Source organism: Tympanuchus pallidicinctus, unplaced genomic scaffold, assembly GCF_026119805.1.
Source record: "Tympanuchus pallidicinctus isolate F22 unplaced genomic scaffold, pur_lepc_1.0 scaffold3, whole genome shotgun sequence".
In the NCBI taxonomy this organism is placed as follows: domain Eukaryota; kingdom Metazoa; phylum Chordata; class Aves; order Galliformes; family Phasianidae; genus Tympanuchus; species Tympanuchus pallidicinctus.
The window spans coordinates 55,372,534-55,400,107 of NW_026294747.1; the positions used below are offsets into that span (position 1 = coordinate 55,372,534).

The 27,574-nt window shown below is 41.7% G+C and overlaps 2 protein-coding genes across 9 annotated transcripts in view; one reads left to right on the forward strand and one right to left on the reverse strand.

Annotated features, from left to right (window-relative positions):
• Positions 1-5,184, reverse strand: part of FBXO34 (F-box protein 34) — a 42,067-nt gene extending 36,883 nt beyond the window's left edge. For all 5 annotated transcript variants that reach the window (XM_052696588.1, XM_052696584.1, XM_052696580.1 and 2 more), the window contains exon 1: positions 4,887-5,184. The gene's annotated coding sequence lies outside the window, so the exon portion shown is untranslated. The remainder of the gene's footprint in view (positions 1-4,886) is intronic.
• A 164-nt stretch (positions 5,185-5,348) lies between these two features.
• Positions 5,349-27,574, forward strand: DLGAP5 (DLG associated protein 5). Of its 4 annotated transcripts, none has more exons than XM_052696548.1 (20): positions 5,435-5,473; positions 6,290-6,364; positions 8,043-8,293; positions 9,794-10,002; positions 10,456-10,548; positions 12,109-12,193; positions 14,316-14,414; positions 15,462-15,532; positions 17,424-17,689; positions 17,933-18,051; positions 18,134-18,263; positions 18,635-18,720; positions 19,171-19,331; positions 19,854-19,946; positions 21,466-21,685; positions 22,698-22,929; positions 23,272-23,329; positions 24,847-25,045; positions 25,394-25,443; positions 26,336-27,574. In XM_052696548.1, the coding sequence occupies exons 3-20, from the start codon at positions 8,053-8,055 to the stop codon at positions 26,456-26,458; spliced, it is 2,535 nt and encodes an 844-aa protein (XP_052552508.1). In that variant the 5' UTR covers positions 5,435-5,473; positions 6,290-6,364; positions 8,043-8,052; the 3' UTR covers positions 26,459-27,574. The 4 variants fall into 4 exon arrangements, with proteins under 4 accessions (XP_052552509.1, XP_052552508.1, XP_052552510.1 ...); XM_052696550.1 differs by having other exon boundaries at positions 24,847-25,015; XM_052696551.1 differs by having other exon boundaries at positions 5,436-5,473; positions 24,847-24,958.

A 27,574-nucleotide genomic window follows, 5' to 3' on the forward strand; every position in this document is an offset into this window, starting at 1 on the left:
ACTGTTCTTAACACCTCCAAGGATGGTGACCCACCACTCCCTGTGCAGTTGTGCCAAACTTTCACCGTGATCCACGGCACTGATAGCTGATAAGCAGCTTGAATGCATCAATAGGCTAAAAACGAAACAGTCCACCACAAGCAGCCAAAATAATTAATTTGCCTTTAAAAACTACCTAACTCCTCCCAGAAGGGGGTTAGTGCCCGAAGAGGTGTCCTGGCCATGGAGGATGTTAGGACCATCATCAGCGCAGTGCCAGCCATTTCAGCTGGCTTGCTCCACTGTTTCCTCCTGAGCACAATAACTAAATACATTCTGTCATTGTTTGTGTGGTTGCTACCGTCAGCTGACAAAAACACAAGCTGTTTTTTCTGCTGTGGATGTATCCACGGGCACTGCAGGCCCTGGGCTGCAGTTGGTCACACCAGCATCACCCCAGGCATTGCTGCTGTGCTGGCCTGCACAGGGAAACCTCAGCATGCTGGGTGAAAGGGATGGCAACCAGAGAAATCCTCTCAACCAAAGGCATTGAGAACAAGAGTGAAATGCAAAGGGAATGCACTGGGAGAAGGGGAATTAAGTAGTGTCACCAGATGGTAGTGTGAGCCTCAGTGTTCCCTGTGAGGAGCCTCCCCCCTCCTCAAAAGATTTCAGCAGTTCATGGCTACTTAGAGAGAAGTAGGGAGCGATGCAGGTCCCTGCAGGGGACCACAGATGATCAGGGTGAGATCAGGACTGAAGCTATCTGTAAGCAAACCAAAAAGGGGTGATTCCTGCAGGAAAGCTGCAATGGAGAGATTACTACTTCTGCGTAATGCAACACTGCAAAAAGATCCCTGAGACCACTGTCAAGCTAAGAGCAGTGTACTGCATCAACACAGCACCGTGCCTCAAGAGTCCTACCGAGCAGCAGAACTAATCAGCCAAGGCACAGATGCACATTAACATGGCATCTCAGATGGCTGAGGTGAATCTCCCAAAGCCTCTGGGGGCTCTTGGCTACACAGACACTGTTCACAAAGCTGGAGAGAGAAAAAGGAAAATGCTGGTAAAATGTGCTCAAGGTCAAACACCACATTGGTGAGAGGACTGAGAACAGAACCTGCACTTCCTCGCCCCTCCACTTTCTTCACTGGATCATAACAAAATACCAGAAGAACAATGGGGTTTTGCTGCTGGTGACACAGTAGCTTCACAGTAGGTATTCTGGTATAGAATCAGTGATTTCTTTCCCCTATCCTTTGTACTAGCCCAGCACAACATTTCAGTGACAGACACAAGAAGATACCACCAGATGTCTTAAAGGGGAATGAAAACTGTCCTATTAGTCCCCAGCACTGTACAGACCCAATCTTTTGTTGTAAGTTGATAAAAGACAGCGAAATGCCATTTGCTGCTAAGTGACTTGTAATGATTAAATAAGGTTTCTCCTTCCATCATCTCCACCCCACCCATGGCATTTAGTGATAATATAAGACAGATTTTGCAAGTTGTTTAGCTTATATGGCCATCTGGCACTTTTGCATTTCAGTAGCCTTGAACATTGGAAAAACAACAGATAAAGAAAACCAGTTTTATCTTATCAGAAACCTGGAGAAGTTTAACTCTCTCAGAGTACAAAGGATTAACCAGGTCACTATAGCTCTTCATTTATAGTTCCCATCTTAATTAGCAGTCATATTCTGCAAAGGTTTTCCACTCTAAACCCAGTTGTTCCTCATCTCCTTTGCTGTTGTTTAGGTGGTGAAACACTTCACTCCAGCAGTTGCACCCAGCTTCTAAATAACACTCTGTTGCTGGGTGATGGAATCACATGCTGAGAAATAAACCACAGGTTCTAACCCTGAATAAAAAACGAAGGGTGTCTTGTCAATGCTTGAGGGGAGGATGCTCTTTTCAAATGAAAACATAGTGGTCCTGACTTAACTCAATTAGAAGCCTACCTAATGCTGCTGAAACATCAACTAATACCACTGCACTAAGCAGTTTCTTCATCTGCTTTTGCTAAAGGGGATAGCTGTACAGTTCACCCACAGTAACCTCACTCCAAGCAGTGCCTGGAAAGAACTCAAAGTGTGCTCCCCGCTCAGCGGTGGCTTAGGGCTGATCCTGCATTTGTTCTTGGGTTAATTCCTGCTCCCATCTTCCTTGGGGGGGGGGGAAAGAAAAAAAAAAAGTGAATCTCTTTGGAAGTGAATGTAATTTCCTTAAGAATATGGTTTTAATACAGCTTTTGGCCTCGGAGCATGAGACCAGCTGCAGGATGCTTCCACCTGTAGTGCTGAGTGAGAAGGACTTTTGACTGGAATCTGTGACAGCAGGGAATGTTCATTGTAAACACAATGTAAATAACAGAGGATGTAAAGATATGCAGATAAAAACTACCCTTGTCGTTTTTATAGACCTTGTAGTTTTGTAGACCTTGTTTTCAAATACACCTCACATTTTCTGATTGCTAGTTTGCATTTTAGACTCCATGCAGTGAAAGCTGGGATCTTATAAATGTGCTACAACATCTGACTGCTAGGTATCAGGCTGCCAGAGTGCAATTTAACACCTCGAGTCAGGTACCTCGCCTTGCTATTTATAACCCAGTAAGTGTGAGACAGCTCCCAAGGGTGAGTGGAAACTCCCACCTCCCTTGCAGAGACCTGGCTGCAGGAAACATTACAAGAGGGCTCGTCCAATGGAGCGAGGTTACCACTTTATTTTTAACACCGTGGGCTGCAGGGACTGTGCTTGATGTGGTTTATTGCATATAGTTGAGGCAGTAGAGAAAACACCCCAAAAAAGGGAAGCTCTCCTTGTCCTGGTGAGAGTCCCAACATACATCTCCTTCTTGGCCCAAGGAAGGACTGTAGGCATGCTCCCCTCCCAGGCTATAGGCTGACACATCAGGGGGTTCGTGGGTCACCGTCACTGCTGTGCTACTTGTACTCCTGGTGGAGGCCTTCTTCCTATGACAGCAGCAGCTACGTGATGCTGTGGACTACAGCTTTGTAACTCCATTTGCCTGAACTTTTGCCAAAAATATATTCAGAAATTGCAATTTCTACTCTATATTTAAGGATAGGTTTCTCTATGTATTGCTCTCCAGTAATGGGCATTTATGCAAAGGTGGTAAAAATTACCCTCACAAAACACAATATTTCACACGAAAGAATGAAAAGTAGAGTAGGAAGAGCACTTTAGCAGATTTCCACAAAATGATTTCTCTGGTACAAAATGTATCCGATAATGACACTCACATTGTCAAGAAATGGGGAAATTCTAATTGGTTCTCAAAGCTTCAGTGGCTTAAATGTAAGCATATTATCACAAAATCATCAGGACTGCATGAGAATGACACATTTAATCTTTTGGGCATGGATAATATCTGTATAAGATAATGGGTTTATGTATTCATATTGCTTTTTTATCTCTATTAAATGCTAATGTGCTTTTTCTTAACACAGTAAAATCAGTAGCAATCAGGAATTTGGCTGGAAAAAAAAATACCATGCTTTATCTTAACGTGACATTGAAATACTTTAAAATTGTGGCATTATTCAAATACAAAAAGACCACTGCAGTGTCCTAGATATCGTTAGTGGAAAGTGTAATTGCAGTGCGTTAAGGAAACTCATTCTGGCTGTAGCCTACCCAGCTCAGGTAACAACCAGTGAAGCTGCAGGCACAGTCTGAGCTTGCCAAGGACCTAAGTTACGTTCTCACCTTACCAGTTTGCATGGAGTGTGCACTGCTAGGCTATCACTGATGTTACCTGAGCTGGTGAGGTTAAAGCCCAGGCTGTAGTACAGCCATGCTGCCTAAACTCAGTACTTACAGACACTCAAGAAGAAATTAACTGAACAATGGCTCTGGTCTAGATGCTCTCCCGGTACGAAATAAGAAAAAATGATTTTTGGTTGGAAAACTGTTTGTTGGTGTTGTTGTTTTTTCTGAAAGCCAGTGGTTCAGCATGATTCAAATTACTGGTCTTTATTCTGATATCATAGGTTAGAATTCTTAAATGCTCTCAAATTCCACTGATCCAGGGGGAAAATGGCAGTAATAAAATGCAGTAAAGAGTCAGGACTACATTGGATTCCATGGGCAGAATCAATACAAATACAAACTCCTGTAGCTGTTGTTTAATAGGGTCTTTTTTTATACCACTGGGCTACTTCGGAGCCTCAATAAACTCCAAACTGTTTATTATTATTTTACAGTAAATGAAGAACTTTATGGCCAGGATTTTCAAAGTTTCCAAATCTTTGCTGTATCCCTGGGCAGCCCACAAGAGGAAAACGTGTGGTGGCATTTCTCTGCCAGCTGCATTCTGTGATGCACAGAACCAGTAGCAAATGGTGCAAAGGAGATCACTGCTGCAAGAAGCAGCTCGGCACTCAGACTGTGCAGCCTTTAACCCACTTCTTGCTGTCTCCATTTACTGTAACCGCATTTAAATAAAAATTTACTGATGTTTTAGCATACCACCATTAGGAGATGCTACTTGCAAGACATGGCTGTTGACCAGTGCTGACCACTGTACTCAGCAGTTCCCTGTATGGTTATATTCATACAGTGTCCACATTTTTGCAGTGCCACCAAGTGGCTGATTTCCTCATCAACATTTCTGCATTTTTATCGCGATAAAACAAGTGGAGAACAAATCACCTTGCATGTGAGAGGCACCAAACACAGCTGCACAAGGAAGCCGGGACACTGCTTTTGGATTTATACTCCTGCATATGAGAGAATGACCATGAATGATACATAACAGGTAGGGAATATATTAAGTTTCTCAGAAAAGCAAGGTTATCCTTGACATAGCTGAAAAATCCTATGGCGCGTTCACAAGTCTCAGACAATACTGAATTCATGCCCTTACAGGGCAAAGTTACCTCAGGAATTCCTCATGCAATGGTGGCAATGCTCCATGTCACCTTCTTCTCGCTCACAGAACCCTCTGAGAACATCAGTGCTTTTCTGTCACAACACAACACAACCGGAACAACGCCCCTAAATCGGCTCCCTGAGGTGGCAAGCACAGCAGGTAGGCGTATGCTGGCAGCAAGAGCTTGGCATGGCTCCTCAGAAAGCCTAAGCGAAGTCCAGAGGGCACAGACCCCCCCCCCCACCCAGACCGCCGAAATAAAATGATAAAAACCCCACAGCGCCTCAGCCCGCCGCCATCTTAGAGCCCCTGCACTTCCAGAGGACTCCACCCCGCGCAACTCGCCAGCCAATGAGCGGCAAGCGCGGGGTGGGGCAATGTTCAGCGCAGCCAATGAGCATCAAGCACGGCGATGACGCTGACCAGTAAACAGCTCACTACGCGAGTTAGGCTCTGCCCATCAACCGTCCGTTAGGAGGGAGCCAATGAAAGCCCGGTGATTGGCCGGAGCTAGCCAATCAGAGGCGCCAGGTGAAATTTGAAAGCGAGTGGAGGCGGCAGCGCTGAGGCAAGCGGAGCGGCGGGCCCGGCAAGGTATGGCGGGGCTGGCAGCGCGGGCAGCGCGGGAATGGCATCGGGACGGAGCACCTGAGGCAGCCCTCAGGGGGGAGCTGGGAGGTGGTGTGCGGTTTGCTGTAGTCCCCGAGGATCCAGGTCCTGAATCGGGCCGCGTTCCGACTTTAAAATGTTATTTGTGTTTGCTGTGATCTGTAAGCACCGGGGCTATAACAGACTACTGCTTTCTTCCTGGCCTTTCTTAATCCAGGATGTGGGATGAGGGTATCTTTGTGTTAAAAGTGAGTGGGGAATCTGTCTCTACCTACATTGCATTTGTGTTCTTCAGGTTTCACACGATCGTGTCTGCAAGATTAATTGTTCAAAAGCAATTAAAAAGCTTAAAAAAGCTTTTTTTTTTTTTAATCCTAAAAAGCTTAGAAGTTTGCTGTTAATGCTTATCCGTGGCAGAAGGACCTAAGAAAGCCTATAGTACAATAGCTGGAGCCACACTTTCTTAAAATAGAAGGCAAAGCATGAAAGTCCTTGAAATGTGTTAAAATCTTTGCCAGGTTTTTGTAAGCTTGCCTGATACCTAACAGCTACTGTATGGCTCTGGTACCTTCCACAATTTAAAAAACATGCGTGCAGTCTGGATAGGCTGCTGTGTTTATAGAGAACAGATAAGGAGACTCAAACATTGGAAATTTGACCTATAAATTGTCGGAGTCCTGAGGATTCCCTGTGTATAGCATGTATTTTTTCTGATAGCTCAGGCAGAAACTTCATGATCTCTGCTCATACTTTGGTACATTTGGATGGTATCTCCCTACTTTGCTCCCCTGTTCTTTGCAGATACCCAAGCCTAAGTGCTGCTACAGAGTAATTAAAGAGATAAGGAGAGAATCATTCTGATGTTAACAAAGCCAGGTACCCATCCTTGGGCAGACGGACTCCTCGAGTAGCTTGCTAGGTGTCACAGTTCTAAGGAGGAATCAAGTAAGGTGGGAGTCTGGAGGGATGGCTCTTACAGGATTGATGCACCCTGTATTAATCTTAGAATGGCCTGGGTTGAAAAGGACCACAATGATCATCTAGTTTCAACCCCCTGCTACGTGCAGGGTCGCCAACCAGCAGACCAGGCTCAGAAGTGAGCAGTTGGGATCATACACAGACAGCTAGCTTTTAGTTGAAAGAAACGTCTGTTTAGTTTGGATAAACTTCTTGGCTGAGCCTCTCAAATCTTTAATATTATCATCTTCACCACTGTGATGTCCACAGAGGATGGCTGTAGGGTCTTGATGGTAACTGCTGCTTTTAAGAATGGTTTTCTTTTGGTGGGTATAAAAAAAACTGCCTATTGTAGGAGGTAGAGAGTAGAGGTATACTTCCACTATTTCCTGAAGGGCTTTTAGTAACACCATAGAAACTACTAACAAGATCAGCCCAAAGATGATTATTGGAGAAGTTCATGGATTAACATTCCTTAATTGCTTACCTGTAATTTGGAGTAAATATGACCTGTGAACTATGGTAGACTCCATCTGGTCATTTGCAATCCTTAACTGGCATCTTTAATGAATTTCTGAAAGTTGGAACATGAAATGAAAAGACATTAACCAATGGAAGATATTAACCAATCAGTTGGTACTGACATGCACCAGGACATGCTTCCAAGATCATATGGAAGACATCTGGTCTCTGACTTGGGTACTTTAAGCTGAGTTTTGCTTTTTTATTTCCATTTGATCGTTTAAACTTCCTTAAGCTGTTTTGTCCTCCTGCAGTGCTAAGCATATTGGGGAGAAAAAGATGCAAAGCATAGCCATATAGATTTCTGACTCATTCATTGTCTCTAATATCTATCCCAAGCCCTTCCAAATGGCTGTGCAAGCCCTGCTGGTGATGTGCAAGTTATTCTGGGCATAGCTACTGCCATGAAGTTGGGCACAAGGAGCTGCCACTGCCCACCCCAGAGCACAGACTCACCTTATATTCCCCTCCCCAGAAGCATGAGAACTCTCAAAAAGGCTTCAGTAGGGTGCAGGGATTCGTGCTTTTTGCATTGCAGTAAGCACAGCATGTACAGATCAACTGTTGCTTTCATCAGGTCTTCCTCAAGTTAAAAAAGTAGGCAGAAATCCTGCTGGAAATAAATGCTATTGTGTTACAGTTGCATCCTGGAAACTCAATTAGGAACCAGAGCCAAATACTCTGATGCACGACAAAAATGCCTTGCCATCAGATAGGGCATAAAGTAAATGCTTAGTGGCAATGCTGCTTCCAAGTATTGTCCTACAACCTTGTCATTTGCTTGCTTGTCTCCTTAACGAGAAAAACATCTGTGTTGAAAACAGGCTAGTCAGTCCCTGGCAATGACAAAGCCTTCCCTGCTAATTCTTTCTCAGAGCTGTTGATTACTTAGCAAGCAAACGAGCACCTTGACTACATAAAATGAAGAGTCATTGCTGAAACTGTTATTTGTACATGTACCAGAGCAAATGCAGCAATGAAGAAGCTAGATCTATCTTTGTGACGTACAAACTCGAATAAAAAGGGCACGACAAACCTTGTCTCCTTTTTTCCTGTCGTTACCATTTTTGTCCAGGATAATCAAGATGGCTGCTACCTCCCACTTTGTCAGTCGGTACAAAAAGGATTTGAGCACAGAAACCATCAGAACAAAAGTTGCTCGCAGAAAATCCATGCTCCAAAAGGAGAGCAGACACAAGTTGTTTGAAAAGGGCAGACAGTTTGGACTGACAGATGTCAATGTTCAGGTGTCAAAAACGAGGGGGATTTCTCAAGGAAGTGGGGCAAGCGAAACGTGCTCACAGGAGAACAGCAGTTTGAAACAGAGTAAGTAAAGCCTTGTTATATAGCTTTTTAATTTGTTAAATGTGGTCTCCATGTTTTAATTTATAACTATCAAGAAAATAGACTTAATACCATCCTTTATGACTCCAGGACTGTTTTTAGTCTTTACTTAATTTTGTCCACAGCCTCCTAAGGAAGGATGCATTGTGCTGTTAATACTCACTAGGATGGCTTTGTTATTCAAGAAGTGAACCTTCGATTTATAATTTCATCTCTGTAAAACTGCTATCTGTCACAGGCTTTAAGAATGGTTAGAAATTGACAATGCATCTTACAATTTTATTTTTAATTTGCTCCTTTTTGTCAATTCCTCCTTTCTCTGGGAAAACGAGTCTTGCACGTTCTGGATTCTGCCTGTGTGGCTCTTCTGTGTGCTGATGGCTAAAGAACTAAGTAACTCTTTAAAGGTATTAAAGTGTTCTCCACCTTCAGTATTTTGATAGGAAAAAATAATTGAAGAAAAGACTCAAATCCCTATGGAATCACATCAAATACATGACTTGAGAAATTACAGCCTGGTCATCTTTGATGAACTTTAACATTCAGTAGGTTTGTTTTGTTTTTCCAGACAGACACATCACAAGGTTTTGTTCTCTCACATTTCATGTCACTTACTCTGAGCTTCCAGCAGACTTCAGTATTTGGTATCTAAAGCTGACTTGATCTTCAGCTTCCAGTGATAATTACACAACTGTAGAGTTGACTGCAACTCATTGAACATGGCCATACAGTCCATGCAAATATTTCAATAGAGAAGCTGGTACAAAACAGCTAATCAACAATCTAATGCCTAAGTGTTTACTTTAGTACTAATAGCCTTGCAGGAGCAGCCTGTACACTATAAAATGGCATGAACTTGCAGCACTTTTATAGAATCCTAGCATGGCCTGGGTTGCAAAGGAGCACAGCGCTCATCCAGCTCCAACCCCTGCTGTGTGCAGGTCGCCAACCAGCAGCCCAGGCTGCCCAGAGCCACATCCAGCCTGGCCTTGAATGCCTGCAGGGATGGGGCATCCACAGCCTCCTTGGGCAACCTGTGCCAGTGCCTCACCACCCTCTGGATGAAAAACTTCCTCCTCATATCCAACCCAAACCTCCCCTGTCTCAGTTTAAAGCCATTCCCCCTTGTCCTGTCACCACCCACCCTCAAACAGCCATTCCCCTCCTGTTTATGCACTTTTCAAGTACTGGAAGGCCACAATGAGGTCTCCCTGGAGCCTTCTCTTCTCCAAGCTGAACAAGCCCAGTTCCCCCAACCTTTCCTCACAGGAGAGGTGCTCCAGCCCTCTGATCATCTTAATGGCCTTCCTCTGAACCCGCTCTAAAAGTTCCCATCCTTCTTGTACTCTTCTTGCTGACCTGGTGTGTTCATCTTGGGTCTTGCAATGTTTTTCTAGCAGTTCTCCAACTTGCTTAGTTTCTGACTTTGACTTGGATGAAAAATATCTCCAACATAATAAATGATGTCTGTCTTTACCTCAGAACAATCTACAGATGCAGCCACCAAGAGGGTGAATGAACGCAGAGAAATGCTTCAGCGCTATAAAGAAGAGAAGGAGCTCCGAAAACTGAAAGAACAAAGAGAAAAAGCAAAAAAGGGTGTGTTTAAAGTTGGGTTATATAAACCTACTGCATGTGGATTTCTTTCACTTGCACCTGAAGTTCCCACAACAACAAAGCCAAAAGAAAAGGTAATGAGAGTAACATTCAATTTCTAAATGAGTCTTATGTAGCGTATGACATTAAAATTTATGGTTATGTAAGCTTTATGCAAGTTATGTGAAGTAAATATAGTATAAAGAATTCATAAATATTTTGTAATAAGGAATGGTAAGGGAGTAATTTCATTCTTTTTTAACAAAGCAGGAAATATAAGAGATGTGTTAATTTTTGTAGTTGTGACTATGGCCTCAGCTCAAAAAATAGTGATTCACCTGCAAATAAAAGAGCTGAGCTGTTTTGGAACTGGTAACTTGTTTGTATTCAGTCCATCTGACTTTTTCAAATCACTCACTCGATATGTTTTGACTCTCAAGTGCACAGGCTTGTTGCTTTACCTAACTTAGGCTTCTTGCTCACTCTGGCAGTGATGGCAGGGAGAGAAAGGAGTTATGTTAACCTTGTTTCCTTGGGAATGTTTCCAGGCAGCTCCTGCTTTCTCTGAGAGGATTACTCGATCAAAGGCCAAGAACCAAACAGAAAAGGCTGCGATATCAACTGCATTGAAGCCCTCTACGGTTTGTCCCTTAAATGAACTTTAGTGAATTAATTGGGAGAAAAAGATGCTATTATCCTTGAGCATGTAAATCAGGGTTGTATTCTGATGTGAAAAATGATACCTCCAAGCAGGTTTTCCTGATGAAAAGGGCAGATTAGGTCAGAAAAGCTTTCAGCAAGCTGATAGAATTTATTGTGGTGATTTGAGCGTTGTGTTGAACTGAGCTACAGAGTTTGATTGAGTCAATACAGAGAAAAGTGCAATGATCTTTCAGATTTCTTTTTCCCTGTGAAATATTATTGCAGTCAGCAAGGAATGCAAGTAAGAATAGAGGCAGTAATGAGACTGAAAGTAAATACTTTGGCTTGGAGAACCTGTGAAGCTCTCCTGGCCGCAGAAAGTCTTTTGTGAATGCAGACTATGAAGTCAGTTCTTCTTCTGCATTTCACTGCAGCTTCAGAAAGTTGAACCCAGCAAATGGACTGCTTGTTACACACTGTGTACGTTTTTGCTCTCACAGTGGGGAAGAGCACTTGTTCTTAAAATTCAACCTCAAAGCATTATTGTATGTTATGCCATCTTATTTAGCTACCTGTTTAATGGTGTGTGATTGAGATGTCCATCAGACCCCATACATTTGATTACATGGAGCCTGTAGTGACAGATCTGAAATCTTATTGATTTGGCATCTTAATTTCATACTGATGAAATACCTAACTTGTAGAATATTTTACCCCACATTAATGTATGTAAGACTATCACTGCCAAATGCATTATTTTCAACAAGCTGGGTATGAAGCTGTTTGATTTTGAGAATTCCCTATGCAAGAAGATCTTTGTCTTGTACTTTCCACCTATTTTGGATAATAAGTAAGTAGAACCAGTGGCTAGAAGTCCAAGAAGACGTAGCAGTTGTGCAATCTTCCATTTAATGCTGCAGCCTTCAAGCCTTATAAATGAAGATGTATGTTGTTGGAAAGCAATTACTGTAGGTATCACCCATGATTAATCTTTACTGCTAAAAGTTGGAATCAATTCACTGTTGGCATATTTTACTAGGAATCTTGATAGGCTCGTGGTTTTATTTGTATTAAAAAGTAGGTTTTCTGAGGAATGTCATCTGCAGTAATCTGCAAAAGGAGCTATAATTTGCATCTAGCAATCTTGCCTTATGTAATTTGAATGCATTTGGAAGGTTTCCAATCCTGGCTGCGTGAAGGGAGAACTGAGTTAATTCTGATCTTTTTTTTTCCTGAAAAGTGGCTTTTAGATCACACAATATGTACCAAGATGCAACAGTAATTACCATCTACTTTCAGAGTAAACTGAGTAATTTTCTTCATTCTGTTAGATAAAATCTTAATTAGTTGGTATTTTAATAACTGAAATGAGCTATTCTAGTTATCCTTAATATCACTGGCATTTTTACCTTTGTAAAACCTTTGTAAAACAAATACCTTGGTTCTAAATTACCTGCCTTTTGTTTTACTGGAGCCTAGGAGAGCAAGATGAGGAAAGAAGCTGGGCTACTTCACTTTGGCAATCCTGGTGCTTCATGAAATGTGATGTTCCTTTGTAGGTCTGTGCCAATGGGCAGAGCGTGCGCCCCACACAAGCAGCACGTAAGCAGATGAGCACAGAGAAAATGGCTGCAAAGGGCAAAGGTATGAAACTAGAACGGTCCCACATCTGGGTCTGAAAGGACATGGCTGTTATTCTTTTGAGCCAGTAGTTGTAGCACTGTGAGAGTGAGGCAAGGAATGTTTTTAGGAAACATCCCCAGTGTGTGTTGTTGGGGTTTAGGGAACAGCAGAGTTTTTAGGATGACAGTTTCTTGCAATTAGAACAAAGGCAACTGCTGAAAGACTATGGATCATGTGGCTGTAGGTATTTTATGTGCTTGTAGCTTCTGTAGACTGGGGGAGGTGGAATGCAGGATATTTAATACACTTGTGGTTACTGATGATCACTGCAGGAAAGGGAGAAGGAGGTCAATAGGCAGAATTGCATGGCTGCTAGCTGTCTGACAGCTGGAGCAATGCAGAGGTTCCTATTTACCTCTAAGGGAAATATCACACGTTGCTGCTGTTATTATAGATTAAATGACTGGAAAAAAGCAAGAGATAGCTGATAGAAGTAAAGTATGAATTTTGGTGTTACAGCTCTCCCCCAAAACAGCTAATTATGTGAGCTGTAAATATTTTGAGGGAAGTTTGATACTATGCAGTAGTTATGCTACATGAAACTTGTTGCATAACGTGACACTGAAATAGGTTTAGAAAGAATAGTCTTCTGGCAGAGCATGTGGGCATACAGCACAGGGAGCAAGAGCCCCAACTTCTGATACACACTGGTGTAACTGAGTACATGTGTGGTTGTCTGCTTCCATAGATGACAAGCACAATCTGTTGTTTTCATATTTCAAAGCAGCTCCTTCTGTATCTGTCTAGCTCTTGCACTTCCAGAGTGAAGATTCCATACATTTCTCGAGAAAACAAAACAAAATCAAACAAAACCAACCCAAGCCATCTCTGTTTAAGCGAGTAGAGAACACATTTAATAATAAATTCTTCCTGGTAGTGCTGCAGTGTCAAGGCTTCAAGTTGTTAATGCTAAGTCATGTAGAATAGTTAACACATGATATTCTGTAATTCAGTGTGAAGTTATTTTCACGTCACCCTGTAATTAAGTCAGCAAGCAGCAGATGTCTATTTAAATAAATTTCATTCATGCTTTCAGTGAATGCTGAACAGATTTCTCATCAGTGTTTGAATAACAATTAAAACATTAATTTAGATTGATCACTAGATTTGATAATGCTTTTGGGGAATGAAGACTATGCATTATGTGCTTAAACACTACCATGAAAACGTTAGGGAAGTGTCTGTTTGGGTAAATCCAACGTTATGGTTATTCAGCAAGTAATTTTTTTCCCAACTTTTCAAATAGCAATTCTGTGGGAAGCAGAGCAGCATTGTAAGAGACAAATATCATTAACAATAACCAAGTGGGCTCTAGATTTCCTGCAGATATAGAAAGGCAGAGCATGAAATCAAGAGCTGTTAAATTTTTGTGTGCATGTTAATGCTGCTGGTTTTGAAGGTAGTAAATAAAGGTACACATGGATGAAAATGATTAAGATGGCAGTGCATGAACTTGAGTCATATTTTATAAAAAAATATTTCAGGTATGATTAAAATTAAAGGATACTTTAATGTAGTTTAATAAATTCACACTTTAGAATGCTTTACTGTAATGACCAAGGCATCATTGGGTGTTACAGAGTTGCTTAAGATTCCAGCTGTGCAGATAACTACCAGTTATTCCTCCAGAAAGCTTCATCTGAAAGATAGGATGATGTCAACTCAGTGATTGCAGGAGCACTGAGGAGGGTTCCTTAAGCCTTGTGCTTAGCATCTGGCACGCTGATATGTTGCTCTTATCGTGACACTGGAAGCACTACTGTACAATGGAGATGTTTTCTGTCAAGGTTCTGCAGAGCATTGCCTTGGTGCCAAGGCTGAGCTGTGCTGCCTTTGTTTAGCACAGAAGTGACAAAACCACTCCTTGATTCTGGTTGGTAGCCCTGCCTGTGGCAGGAAGGTTGGAACTCGATGATCCTTTGGGTCCCTTCCAACCCAAGGCATTCTATGATTCTAACAAACTAATGCAACTGATAGTTACTTGTACAGCTTTCTGATTACTGCAAAACCAAAACTTTGTATTATACTACTTAAACACATCACCTGAGCAAGCTTTGTAATCTCTGGAATTAATATTTCTTAGTGTTGCAGCCTTCAGTCCAGACAGCATCAAATGTAAGAGTCACCAGAGCAGCTGCCTCTGCAGCTAGACAGGTGCCAAAAACAACTGCAGCTGCTAGTGGTAAGTGAGGCAGTAAGTATAAGCCATGTGTGGCTGGTATCTAAGGATTTCATATGGTGTACAGAGGTGTCCTGGCTGATGCTGTGTGCGTGAGTACTGGAAACGATGTGTGAATTTGCACTGCTGTTAAGATCACTGTCAAGTCATACACCAGGACAGTGTTGTCTTTAGGGTCTTGTTTATCCCAGTCACTCTGCTCTAGAGATACATATCAGCTTGTTCTGAACTGGCTTAGCACACTGCATTCTGCTTTGTAGTATCTCTTTGGAATAGATAGACCAAAGCAAACGTGCTAAATTGTCACATAAGAAAATGAGCAAATACCCATGACTTAAAATTTCACCTGGACCTCTGTTGGAATATTTAAATAATGATGTTGAAACCAACGTTGGGCAGTTTGCTGTAAAAATCCATCTGTGTGGGCTGTCAATATCAATATAATAATTACAGATTGAAAGAACAAAAACTGGACTGGTAAAGATTTGCCAGTTTGGTGCATTACTGCTTCAGGATTGATAAGACTCATAAAGAATAGCTATGTCTGGACAAGATGGGAGCCCATATTCTCCAACTCAGGAATTTTTGCTTCATGTTTGCTTACTCAAGTAGGGGAATCTGATGGTTTAATGAAGGGGATATTTTTAGTAGTATGATCTTGTCCTCATGATAGTAATGGTTTTGATCCATCTGTAGAAGTCCTGTGCCATGCATAAAGTCACAATCTAAACTCATTTGACTTCAGTCACTTCAGCCTTTAAGGAAATGAGGTGACTCTTTTGAACGCCTGACGATGTGTGAAGGCTAATGGCTTAATGAATCTCTTTTCCCAGTGATTTATCTCTTATTAGGCTGTTAAATCCTAGGCCAGGTTTTCTTTTGAATGAACACTTGCAATTAGGTATCTGCCCTTTAGCTCCCTCCCACTCAAGAAGCAAAGCCATCTCTCCCTGTCTTTAACCACCAGACTTTTGCATCAATCTTTTGAAAATGCTGGTGAATGATTCTTTTAATCAGATGTGTTTTGATTTGGAGTTTGTTCCTCTTCAGGTAACGTGTCACAGAGAAAGCCAGCAAATGCAGCAAAGCAGAAGAAAGCAGTCAAACCTGATGTCATAGAGGTAGGTCACGAAATATTTGAAATGGAAAAGCTGATTTAAGAGCCAGTAAAAATAGTAGTGCACGTGTTTCTTAAATATAGTTGTACTCGTGTGTCAAAGTAACAGGAAGCTCACTAATAGATTTTGGGACAAAACTGTACTTATGTTGTACTATTAAGACCTAAGACTAAATTTGCTTTGCAGGTGTGGATGACTTGTTTACCAGTCCTCCAGCTTTGGACAGTGATTTAAACTTGAGGTCTTGCATGACAAATCTTTTACGTGATGTTTCCACTACTTAACAAAAAAAAAAGACCTTTTTCATTTTTCTGGTTGTATCGAATGTTTGTAAACTTCATACGGTGCGTTTATTCCTGCAGCTTACTTTGAATGCATCCCTTCAGTGATCAGGGAATTATAATGTGAGGCTTTAGAATCTGAGGATGAAATGCATGTTGAGTTTTTGAATGCCGAGAACATGGCGAATATCATAGGGGAAAAGATTCCCAGCTATAATTAAAGATGGTCACTTTTGTTATCCCACTGAAAATGCAGACCAAACTTTACTGCTTCTGTGTAGAGGCCACTGTATTTGAATGCAGTGTGTCCTCCAGTTCAGGTTCCTAAATGATTCACGTATGCTTTCGTGCCCTGACAGTCCTGTGCAGAAGCATGTTTCCTTCCCTCTCCCTACACTCCACTCTTCCCTCTCACTTAGTTCTTCCCTCTCACTTAGTTCTTCCCTCTCACTTAGTGCTTCCCCCACAACTCCCTTCTCCAGTTCTATTTCAGCAGCTGCAGCTGTGTACAAGCGAAGTTCTTCAAGCTGGTTTCTTTGTGCACAAACACTGACAGGAGGTAAAAGGCACTTGTATCTTAATTCAGATAAGGATCTTTTCACAGCAGGAGTTGCTGCCAGGTGGTAAGCCCTTGCTGTAACCGTAGTCATATTGCCACAAGAAATCTGTTAAAATTCAAAGCTTACATTCCAAGCAAGGGTATCTAAAGTACAACAAAACTTCCAGTGTCTTGAAGATACATCTTTGCTCAAGAAATAGTCTCAGATCTTTTGGCTAATTTGAGCTAACAGTATCTCAGTACAGGTACCTCAGAAACGTTCTGAGCAATTGCCTTGTTGCTCATCTCTTAGGAATGTGAACTTCCTTCTCTTTCAACAACATTCTCTGCTTTTAATTGCACTTGTACTCTCCTTTTCTTGGGCTGCATTCCTCAACTATCACAGAATCACAGAATGGCCAAGGTTGGAAGGGACCTCAAGGATCATGAATCTCTAACACCCCTGCCACATACAGGGCCACCAACCTCCACGTTTAATGCTAAACCAGGCTGCCCAGGGCCCCATCCAACCTGGCCTTGAACACCTCCAAGGACAGGGCATTCACAACCTCTCTGGGCAGCTGTTCCAGTACCTCACTACTCTCTGGGTAAAGAATTTATCAACTTTTGTTAGTTTGTTCTTCAGCCTTTAAGTTAGGTTGTGTGTATAAACGGATTATTCCACAGGCCTAGTTGGATTTGGAGCCAGTATGCTACTCAGCTCTTGAGGAGCTCATCACCTTCAAGCATTTTCTTCTAACAGTGAGAGAAGCATCTGCTGGTTTGAATTACTGCTCCACTAGGCCAGGTGTTCTGCTGCTCTGGCCCCTTCAGTGGATTATTACGTTCCTCGTAGTCAATTGCTTCTCCTGCTGTGAGAATGATTTGCAGGTGTCAAAAGCTAGTTGGCCTATGGTAAATCAAGACTTCTGTACATGCACACAGTTGTAGAAAGCAAATTACCTGAAATTGTTCCTTTTTTGTTGGCTTTCAAGCAGTCATCTTACAATTCTGCTAACATCTGTTAGTAAACACTTTGTGATTTGGTAATATGGTGCTTCTTTTGTTCGTGCAGATAATTCCTATTAAACACGAAGTGAACGAAAACGCTCCACTGGACCCAGTGATTTGTTCAGCATCAGAACTTAAACAGGAACAGACATCTGTAGAAAAGAACAACTCTGCTCCTGGAAGACCCAGAACGCGCTCCTTTGCACCACAGAATTTTGTGTTTCAGCCCTTAGAAGGACTAACAGCCTACAAAGTTACACCCATGACTCCATCTAGAGCAAATGCATTTTTGTCACCTGATGCCTTCTGGGATTTCTCCAAATCTCCAGTGTAAGGTTCTTGCTTCTAATAACCTAAAATGCAATGCAGCTTTTGTGATGCTACAGAGGAAGTGGTGTTTCTGTAGTGAGATTCCATGTGTAGCAAGTTGTTGATACACCTGATCACAGTTGTTGTGTGAACCAAAAATAGTCTTCAGAATTTTGAGGTCTTGTGTGTTTGGTCATATTTGAGGTCAGTTTCTCAACATTTCTTAATTCTTAAGCTTATCTTTTTTTCTTTTTTTTCCCTTAGTAATACAGTTGAAAAATCCAGTGAAACTAAGGTACAGGAGCCTAATTTAAGAAGTCAGATTTCACCTTCTCTTCAAGGCATTCAAGAACAGCAAGTGACTACAAGTTTGCAAGGAGAAGGTATCAAGTTCACGTATGGTTTATCACTGTACCTTTTCTAGTTTTTACCAGATTCTGAGTAAATGCCTTCCATATTTCTCAGGAAATGAATCAGATAAGGAGGCTTCCATTCAGAGATCCAACGAAACAATTCCTGTATCTACAGAAATGGCAGTGACTGAAACAAAGTCGGATGATATAAGAGAGCAAGAGCATGATGTGCCCTATTTCAGGTTTGTGTCTGTTTGTTTGCCTTCCTGGTTGTCTGTTCTGGGTCCTGAACGAGTAACAACTTGCAAGCAGTAGCTTATGATGGTTGATGTCTGTCAGCAGCAATTTTGGTGGTCATCATTGCTGTCTTTCCTTTCCTATTGTTAGTGCAAGTAAAGAATATAAAATTCTGAAGACTAATGCTCCATCCTGTGTACATAAAGCTTGAAAGTAATATAAATTACCTTACAGCTAGTCTTAACTGAAGCAATCTAATGGGTTCTGCTCAAAGACTGTGTAACTTGTCTGAAAGCAAAAGGGGAATAATAATTAACAGTTACAAATAGTGACAACAGTTGGAACATCCTCAAATTACTTTTCTCATTATTTTAAGAAACATTCTACAATCTGAGACAGAAAGACTGATGTCTCAGTGCCTTCAGTGGGATGGAAAACTTGAGCTGGACATTCCAGAGGATGGTAAGACTGAGCTGTGATAGGCACAATTAGTAATAGTAGGCTCATCTCCTAATGTTACTTCTTAAGTGTGATGTTTGAAGTGACAGTAGTGAATGCTGAGCTGCTGGTAGTTAATGTTAAAGTGCCTCTTGCTTTTCTGTAAAGTCTAAGTATGTCTGAATGCATGAGATTTAAGAAATATATATAAATGTTTTAACTTGCCTGTGCTTTTTTATTTCAAAGACTTGCAGAATTGGTAGCAATTTTATTTTTAGTTTGTTTCAAAGGAAGGTTAGAGGATTTCAGTGGAGAGATGGGCTGCAGGTGAACTGCATTGCAGGTCTGACCTTAAAGAGCAAGCAGAATCCAAACTCTTCAGTTACTTATTTATATCAGTTGAGGAATGATGGCTTATTCCAGTATATTCTAAATATATTCTAATTTCTTCTCTTGGTTTCTTGTTACCATCAGCTAAAGATCTCATCCGCACAGCAGTTGGTCAGACAAGACTGCTTGTAGCAGAAAGGTTTAAACAGTTTGAAGGACTGGTGGATAACTGTGAATTTAAGCAGGGTGAAAAGGAAACGATGTGTACAGACTTGGATGGATTTTGGGATATGATTAATTTTCAGGTATGTCCTTGCAGGTTTACCTACTGTAACAAATGCACAAGATGGAGGTACTTACAAACAATGCAGTGAATCTATTTTATTCATTTGAATATTCAGACTCAGATATTTTTTCCTGTTAAAAATATGCGTCCTTGCTTAACGTTTTGTAACAGTGAATAGCACCAGCTGGTATGCTGTGGTTTTACACTTCATGGACCAGTTAAGCAATCTTTTGTAGAACCAGTTACTGGAAAAAGATGTCTTTCTTAGGCTTGCTGTATCTCTGGGGGCAGTTCAGGTTTCTTCTGGTCATCTGCTGGTTTACACAGAATCACAGAATTGTAGGGCTTGGGGGGGACCTCTAGAGGTCATGGAGTCCAACACCATTGCAAAGCTTTTGCTTTGGTGTTTGAAGCAGAAGTATTTAACAAATATAAGCATGGCTGTTCATTTCATCTAACTTCCTAAACCAGTGGTTTTTTGTGTGTATGAATCTTGTAAATCTTGTAAATTAAAGTTGGACTTCTCTGGGATTTCCAATAGATTGAAGATGTGAATAAGAAATTTGATAATCTGCAGAAGCTTCAAGATAACAAATGGCAACCAATTGCTGTGCCAGGCAAAGAAGCTGTCAAGGTACGTATGGCTCCTAAAGCATTCAGATACAACGATGTACTGAGATATTTAAAATAATTGGTAAGCTATTGGAGTACTGAATACTTAAATGAAAGTTCCTTTTAATGCCCTGCTTATAGATGTTGGTGATGATCAAAAAGTCCAGCGAAATTCTTCTCAAATTTCACCTTCCTTCCTTGAATCTTGCATGTGTGCTCAGAATTGGTGCTTTTGGTACTAGCTGCTCCTTTCTGTTGGGAAGATTAGAGCTGAGAATTAGCAATGGCTCATGGAGTCCTCGAACTCTTTGTTAGTAAGGCAAATGAGTTAAATTTGGAACAGAAATTTATCCTTTGGATGTGAAACATTTTCTCTGAGCTACCAGTGTTGGCAATGATGTGTCACAGGAATTTAGAAGTGCCTGGCAGTTTGAAGCAGTGAGTGCTAAGTGATAAAGGTGACTTATTAAGGTAGGACCATGGGCAGCTAATCCTCTGAGCATTAATAGGTCTGACACTGCCCCAAATGTGGGATTGATTATTGCAAAATAGGCTTTAATGTAGGTTATTTTATTGACATTTTGGTCTGGAATATAGAATCCTAGAATGGCCTGGGTTGCAAAGGAGCACAGTGCTCATCCAGCTCCAACCCCTGCTGTGTGCAGGTCACCAACCAGCAGCCCAGGCTGCCCAGAGCCACATCCAGCCTGGCCTTGAATGCCTGCAGGGATGGGGCATCCACAGCCTCCTTGGGCAACCTGTGCCAGTGCCTCACCACCCTCTGGCTGAAGAAAAACTTCCTGCTCATATCCAACCCAAACCTCCCCTGTCTCAGTTTAAAGCCATTCCCCCTTGTCCTATCACCATCCACCCTCATAAACAGCCATTCCCCTCCTGTTTATCTGCTCCCTTCAAGTACTGGAGGGGCACAATGAGATCTCCCTGGAGCCTTCTCTTCTCCAAGCAATATGTAGCTGTTCTTAATCACTCAGCATTAATCAGCATTAAGAATCATATTCACATTGCCTGAACTCCATGCTATTCCTCAAGACTGCTCAACTGATCATAACAATGATGTGAAGATCAATAAGAAACTCCAAACATGGAACTGGTGGAAGTGTAGTCTTACATCAGCTGACCATAAATGTCTCAACTGTAGTTACTGTACACGACACAAAACTTCCTTTGAAATATGAATGCCAGGAGAGACTTCACTGCTTAACGAGTGTCTGCCCATGAGTTACTTTATGTCCGTGCCACTAGGAGTCCCTGCACCCCACTCTTTTCAAAAATGTTAACTACAGCAGGTAGAGAAAGAAAATTTATACCAAGTATTTGTGAGCTGAGAACTTGGTGTGAGAAACTGACTTAAGACTGCCATTGTAAATGAACCTTGGCAGGATAAATAGCAGACCAAGACTTTCTGGAGATAAGCAGAGATCTTGTCTCTAGCAGAGGCCTGCTGCTGTCTGTGTCCAGCAGCCTCCTGGACGTTCACGTGCAGCTATTTGCCTGAAGCTTCTATTTTCTTTCTGTTTCAGAAGCAGACTGTTCCAAATATGGTCTGTAAACCAAAGCTGGGGGCAGCTGGAAGGACTGCTGCCCGAAAGAGGCTTGCTGCTGTGAAAGCTGCTATGAGGGATAAAATGAAGCAGGATGGAGTTGCTGATAGTGCGTATCAGGATAAGCAACCAGAAGTAGAAAAAGTGGTTTTTGAAGCAGGATTTTTCAGAATTGAAAGCCCTGTAAAAAGCTTTCCAGGTGGGTGAAGCTTAATCATTATTTCTCTGACCTGAAAATGCTGAAGAGATTTGAACCAAGCTCACTGCAGACAGATTATGCTGTTTATACTGGATATAACTCCAGTGCTAGGCACAATTAATGTTTCATCTAGTGATTTGTTACATCAGGGAACCAAAGTAAACTGTTCTGCCTGATTGCCATAATTGCTCAAATCAGCATGATGTGAAATCTTTACCTTGGTACAGAGTTACAAGCAGTTGGACCCATTTTTTTTCTTAACATACATTTAGCAATGAAATTTTAATCTGGGCATTCCTAGACTTAGCAGGCAACACGTTCAGAGTGAGTGCAGGCTGATGGCTTTTATTTGTAAGATAGGAATTGGAATTAGTGTGAACTAAATTTTGCTGGCTTCCAGCTTGCAAATACAGCACATCTGTAATCAGAATTCATGTGCAACAAGATTGCAGTATATTCCAATCTGCTAGGAAAGCTGCTGGAAGCTTTTCTTGAGCAGAAGCTCCAAACAAGGCTGTAATTTGGGCATTTATCTTATTGCAATCTGTGAAGCTCGTGCTTTCTGTGATCCTGGTTTGACAGCTGCGCTTTCTCTCCCTTATTTCAAGTGCCAAAGATGATTCTGAGTTTCCAAAGATTCTCTCAATGAGTGTTTTAAAAATCAATTAGGAATTTATCTTTAATTCTATCAAAATTATATAATATGAGATATTGTGTTTCATGACAACAGCTTCCACCGCGTAGATTTAATGAGAACAGCAAATCTCATTGTTTCAGGTTCTGTGTGAAGAGTAGTAGTGCTAAATTGCTTAGCTGGTGTTAAGGTAGCTTTGTAACTTATTGCTGTGGTTGCCACCACATCATTTTTTCAGTTTCTGCTTGCAGTGTACAGAGCAAATATAATATTTATGTAAAACACACAAGAAAAAGTAGAGTGTTACTAGCTAGAATCCTAACCATTCCATCCTCTGGAAATTGCTGTTGTAACTAAGCTTTAAATGCTCTTTTTCAGGTTCACTTTCAAAGACACCTCGCAGATCAGGGCAGCAGACTTGGGAAGGTCTGACAGCTCCAAGATCATCCAGAAGAGCTTTGCTGCAGGGCAGCTCTGTGCCTTGTAACCCTGAGGATACAACTGCAAAACAAACTACACCACTGCTCAAAGGCTGCCACCCAGCACAGAGTTTGGAAGTGCACCCATGTCCCACTGAAACAACTCTCCCTGGTGGTTTTCTTGAACAAAGGTAGCCACGTTCAGGCAGCTGTTAATTGAGCTTTGTGCAACTAATTGTCCAGTTTCAATTAGAAGAATTAATGTCCATTAAGTGTTAACCTTCTTTCAGTGGGGGAGGGACAAAGGTTGTGAAGTCGTTCTGTCTTTTCCATCCCTCAAGCAGACGTTAAGAGCTCTGCCCAAATGTCACCTCATTGCAGGCTAGGAGTTTGGGATTTTTTTGTCCAGAAAACTTTATATAGCTGACTTGTGCCAAACCAGCAAACACAGTTGGAGAGCTCATTTCAAATCAGTTGTGCACGTCACAATCTTTTGATTGAGAAGAATTAAAAGATTGTTGTTTCTCTTTCAGCATTTCCCCAGCTGCAGAAGAACACAATCCTGTTGCTGGCGCAGCAGAAGGCACCTGGGTAAGTCATGCTTAGTTCATGTATGTCCTTTAAACATCTTTCTACTATTAGCTGAAGGCAAAGAGTGACAGATATTCACATCTTAAGTGGGTAGGCACCTTGATTCATCATGCTTGAGTGCAGAACAGTGATTTGATGCTTCAAATCTACCTATTGCAGCAGCTCTCATTGCCTGAGGAAATTCAGCGCTGTGTTCAAAGCTTTTCCACTTGCTTCTTTCTTGCCCTGTCCCACTCAGGATAAGGGTGCCCAAACCTGATCTGCTGGTTTCACAGTTGGTTTTTATTAGCCCTGGGTACCTGGGTATCTGATCAAACATTCAAAGTACCTTTGGTGTTCCTCAGGATGAGGCTTTTTCCTGTTCTGTAGGACACAGATTAGGACTGCTGCAGCTTTCTTGCATTCTCTCTATTTTTGGAGCTATTCTTTTGGAGCTCTTGTTGGCTCTGCTGTATGATGCTCATCACTTGTCCCAGCACTGCTCCTTCAAGCCCCCTCCTGTTTTTCTGGTGTGAATTTTTAAATGGATTTGCATTTAGGGGGCTGAGCCTGAAAGGAATAATAGTCTCTAGCTCTCTGGGTCTCTGTTGCCACATCAAAGCACGAGGCTGTTAAACTGTTCAAAGGTGCAGCAAGAGCATAGTTGGTAACACAGGCATCAGAGTTTGGGAATCTGAGTCCTGATGTGTCTGTGGGCTTGGTGACATGCCAGCTTCTGAGTAGCCATTAAAGTCCAGAATGCAGCCTCCACAGTAGTTCCTTTCATTGGGAATCTAGGGTCTTCATGTTTGTTACTACTTGGATCTGTACATTGCTGCAGCAGTCTTTATATATACATACATGTGCACGTGTAATGCTTGTGTTTTAAAGTCTGTTACTGTTTGCTCCTCTTCTTTTTTTCTGCTGTTTTTACAAGTCACATGAGGAATTGGTGATGCTACTATCTGGGGAATCTGGCAATCTAGCATTTGGTATTGCTGGTGGTATTTTTCTGAGGTAAAGTCTCACAAGAGAACAACCTCAGAATGCTTTCTGTCACTTTAAGTTCAAAATCCATTTGTGGAGGAATTTCCTTATATACTCTTTAAAAGATAATCCCATTTACGAGGGTGCTTGGCAAACAGTTCACGGGAAATAAATCGCAGTGTTAAGCTCACAGCTTTGCTTTTCCTGACCTTTGTACAAGCTCAAGTTCAAAAGCTCTCTATCCTAAATTGCCAGTGAGACCTGTAGATGTCATGTATGAATTGTTTAGCACAATACATATGTGTTGGTTTTTGTAAACTCGCTTCCCTTGAATGTCCTGGCCACCTCTTCTCCTTTGTGCTTGCTGCATCAAAGCTACCAAGGTGCCTTTTACAACAGACAAAATAGAAAAGGAAGCTTCCTGGTGTCATTCAAACTGCTTTATGTCCTGATTGCACTGATGTTTTGCTTCTGGCTCTCTGGAAAGCAAACACAGCTGACATCTGAGCTCTACAGAGGGTTGGGAACAGTTAAAATTCCTATTTTTTCAGGTGCTGGGAAACTGTAGCAGTGAATTAAAAGCAGTGGATGACATGGAAGAGATGGAATTGTCTGCTCCAGAGCAACAGGGCCAAGATCCCACCATGTGCAGCCCAGAGAAGGGTACGTGCACTGGGTTCAGCTTCACTCAGCCTGGAGAACCAAAAATGCTTCAGATGGGTACACATCTTCAAGCTATTGCAGTCTGTGGTATTGCTGGGTTCTTATGTTTGTTCTACAGACTTTATAGTCTAAATATTACTCTTTGAAATCACTGCTGTTGTAGCTTTGTGAGTCTGTGCGTGCTTGTAGCAAAACCTGTGTTTGTTAGCATGACTTATCTGTGCTCTGCATGTGAACAAACAGTTCCCATGGCTTTTCTATGTAGTTGCCCTGTGGTACATGAAGCAGAAAGCTGCTAGAAGAGGCTTGCAGTAGAAATAGTTGCCAGCTGATCTGTTTTGCTTCAGTAAATGCAGGAAACAATACTGTTTTTTCAGCCTTAGCAATATCAGGTTAACCCTCAGAAGAAAATAACAAAGTGTTCTTATTTTTCAGACATTTTCTTGAGAGATTTGGCTTCCATTGACAGAAATCCTTCAGATACAGTAAGTTGACCTTTCAGTTTATTTGGCTACAGTCTGCTTGTTAACAATACCATTAACCTTTTCTGCAGAATCAGTTTCTACATGAAGTAAATTAAGCTCTGGAGGGTGATGTTATCAAACCAAAGCACACAACTTACTCTAATAAATGCAGGCCACAATTCCTGTCCCCTTGTCCTGGCTCACACTCATTCCTTGTTGCACACATAAAACAGGACAAATTGAGACTTGTAACAGAAGAATGACTGATCTCTTTAGGCTGATCACTAAAATGACTTTTCTTGTGGATTTCCTTGTAGATATTTACTAACATAATGAACCACCTGACCTCTTCCTTCCACTTACTTGTAGTTTTCCAGCTCTGTTCCTTCCCATCTCCATAGTTTTATCTTCTGCAGACAGAAGCAAGGTGCAGCAAGGAAAAACAGACGTACAAAAGCTTTCAAGCAGCTAAAAGAACTTGGTTGTACAGCTTTCTTGCTCTCAAATAGGAAAAAAAATCCTCTTTAACTTATAGATTACTGCATTAAGTAATGACTGCCTTCATAAAGGACCACCTACTGGTTCCTTATTTTCTGCCTAGAAATAAGCTTGCAGGATTCCTTAGGAAGGCCGTGGAACTTGAAGTGGTGAATGACTTCTTCAAATCAACATGCACAGCTCCAAGCACCACATAAAGACAAGGATGTGAGCATTTCTGCATCCACCAAACTGCTGTGCATTTCAGGAAGGGTTTCAGATTTCCCTGGCAGGTCTTTGCTGTGCATGTAGTGAAGCTGCAGTGTGCCCATAGGGGATTTGCCATTAGCTTGTTTTGTGTGCCCTGGCAGTGCTGGTTTGTAGAGCAGACACCAGTTGCTTTTGAGTGCTTATTTCCCACTGATTTCTCCCATAGCCCATGCTGGATGCTGAGCTTCCCTTCACTCCACTCAAGAACAACCTCCAGAAGTTCACAGCAGCTGAAACGTTCAGTGACCTGATTGTATTTTCTCCTCTTTCTCCCTCTGGAGAAAAATGAATGACTGGAAATTTGAAATGAGTAAATTCTATTCAGTAGAAAACAGAAGCTGCCTGGAACACCATCTGCAACCCCTGGGCTGTGTTCTTTGTGACACCTGTGGTATTTTCGAGTGGAACTTGGTAGAAAACTTGGTAACACATCTGCTGTGAGCAGTGGTGCAGTCACTGCACTGTGCATATTGCTGTGCAGTTTGCTGGCTTTACCTCCTGCATCCAATGAAATATTCTGAAATATTCTTATTTGTTTATAATTTCATGTATTTGTTGTCTCCTTCGAGTTATAAAACTGTCCACCTTAAATCTCTCCTGTCTTGACCTTAATTACTTTGTGAGTTGTTTTTATGAGAGATTGGATATGGGTTGTGTAACAGACATGTTCCATTAGCTGCTTCTATCTCCATTTGTGATGAGGGCACCTCCAGAAGTGCCTGTTATCTACCCCAAAGCACTGTTTTGTATTCAGTGCTGTTGCAGCCTTTAGCTCCAGTACTCTGTGCATTAACTGCACCTAATCAGCAGATGGGATGAGGTTAGATTCTTTCCTTTCCTGTGGGATTTTTCCTATTGCCTAACAATCACTTGCTTGAATTTCTGCTGTTACGAAGCATCTCAAAACCAGATAATATCTATTCCTTACACTGTGTTAATAGGGATGGATTTTTGAAGATGCTCAGTGCTGAGCTGTGTCATTAAGTACCTTCAAGCTAAATTCCATTTTCTTTTTCATCTGGCAGTCCCTTAACCAGTCTCCTTGAACATTTGGCTGTTAACCTCAGCTTCCCCTCGCATCTTTCTCTCATCTGGACTAATCTATTTAAGCACAAGGAGTGTGCCAGTTCCTGCTACTCCAACATGGAGTTTATATGTAGTAGAGTACCTCCAGTTCTTATATTTTTAAGAGGTGCCTGATCAGCCTGCTTCTTGTGATGCTGTTCTTTGTGTGCTGCACACATTCTTCCACTGGCCTTTATTGTCAGCTAAGCAAATGCCACACAAACCCTTCAGCAGAAGGCATTGATGTTACATGTGGGGCCTTGTTGTTTGACTGCAGTTCTGACTTAGAAGTTGTGTACTGATAGCACTGAAATAAATGGAGGAAGCTGACCTGACCCAG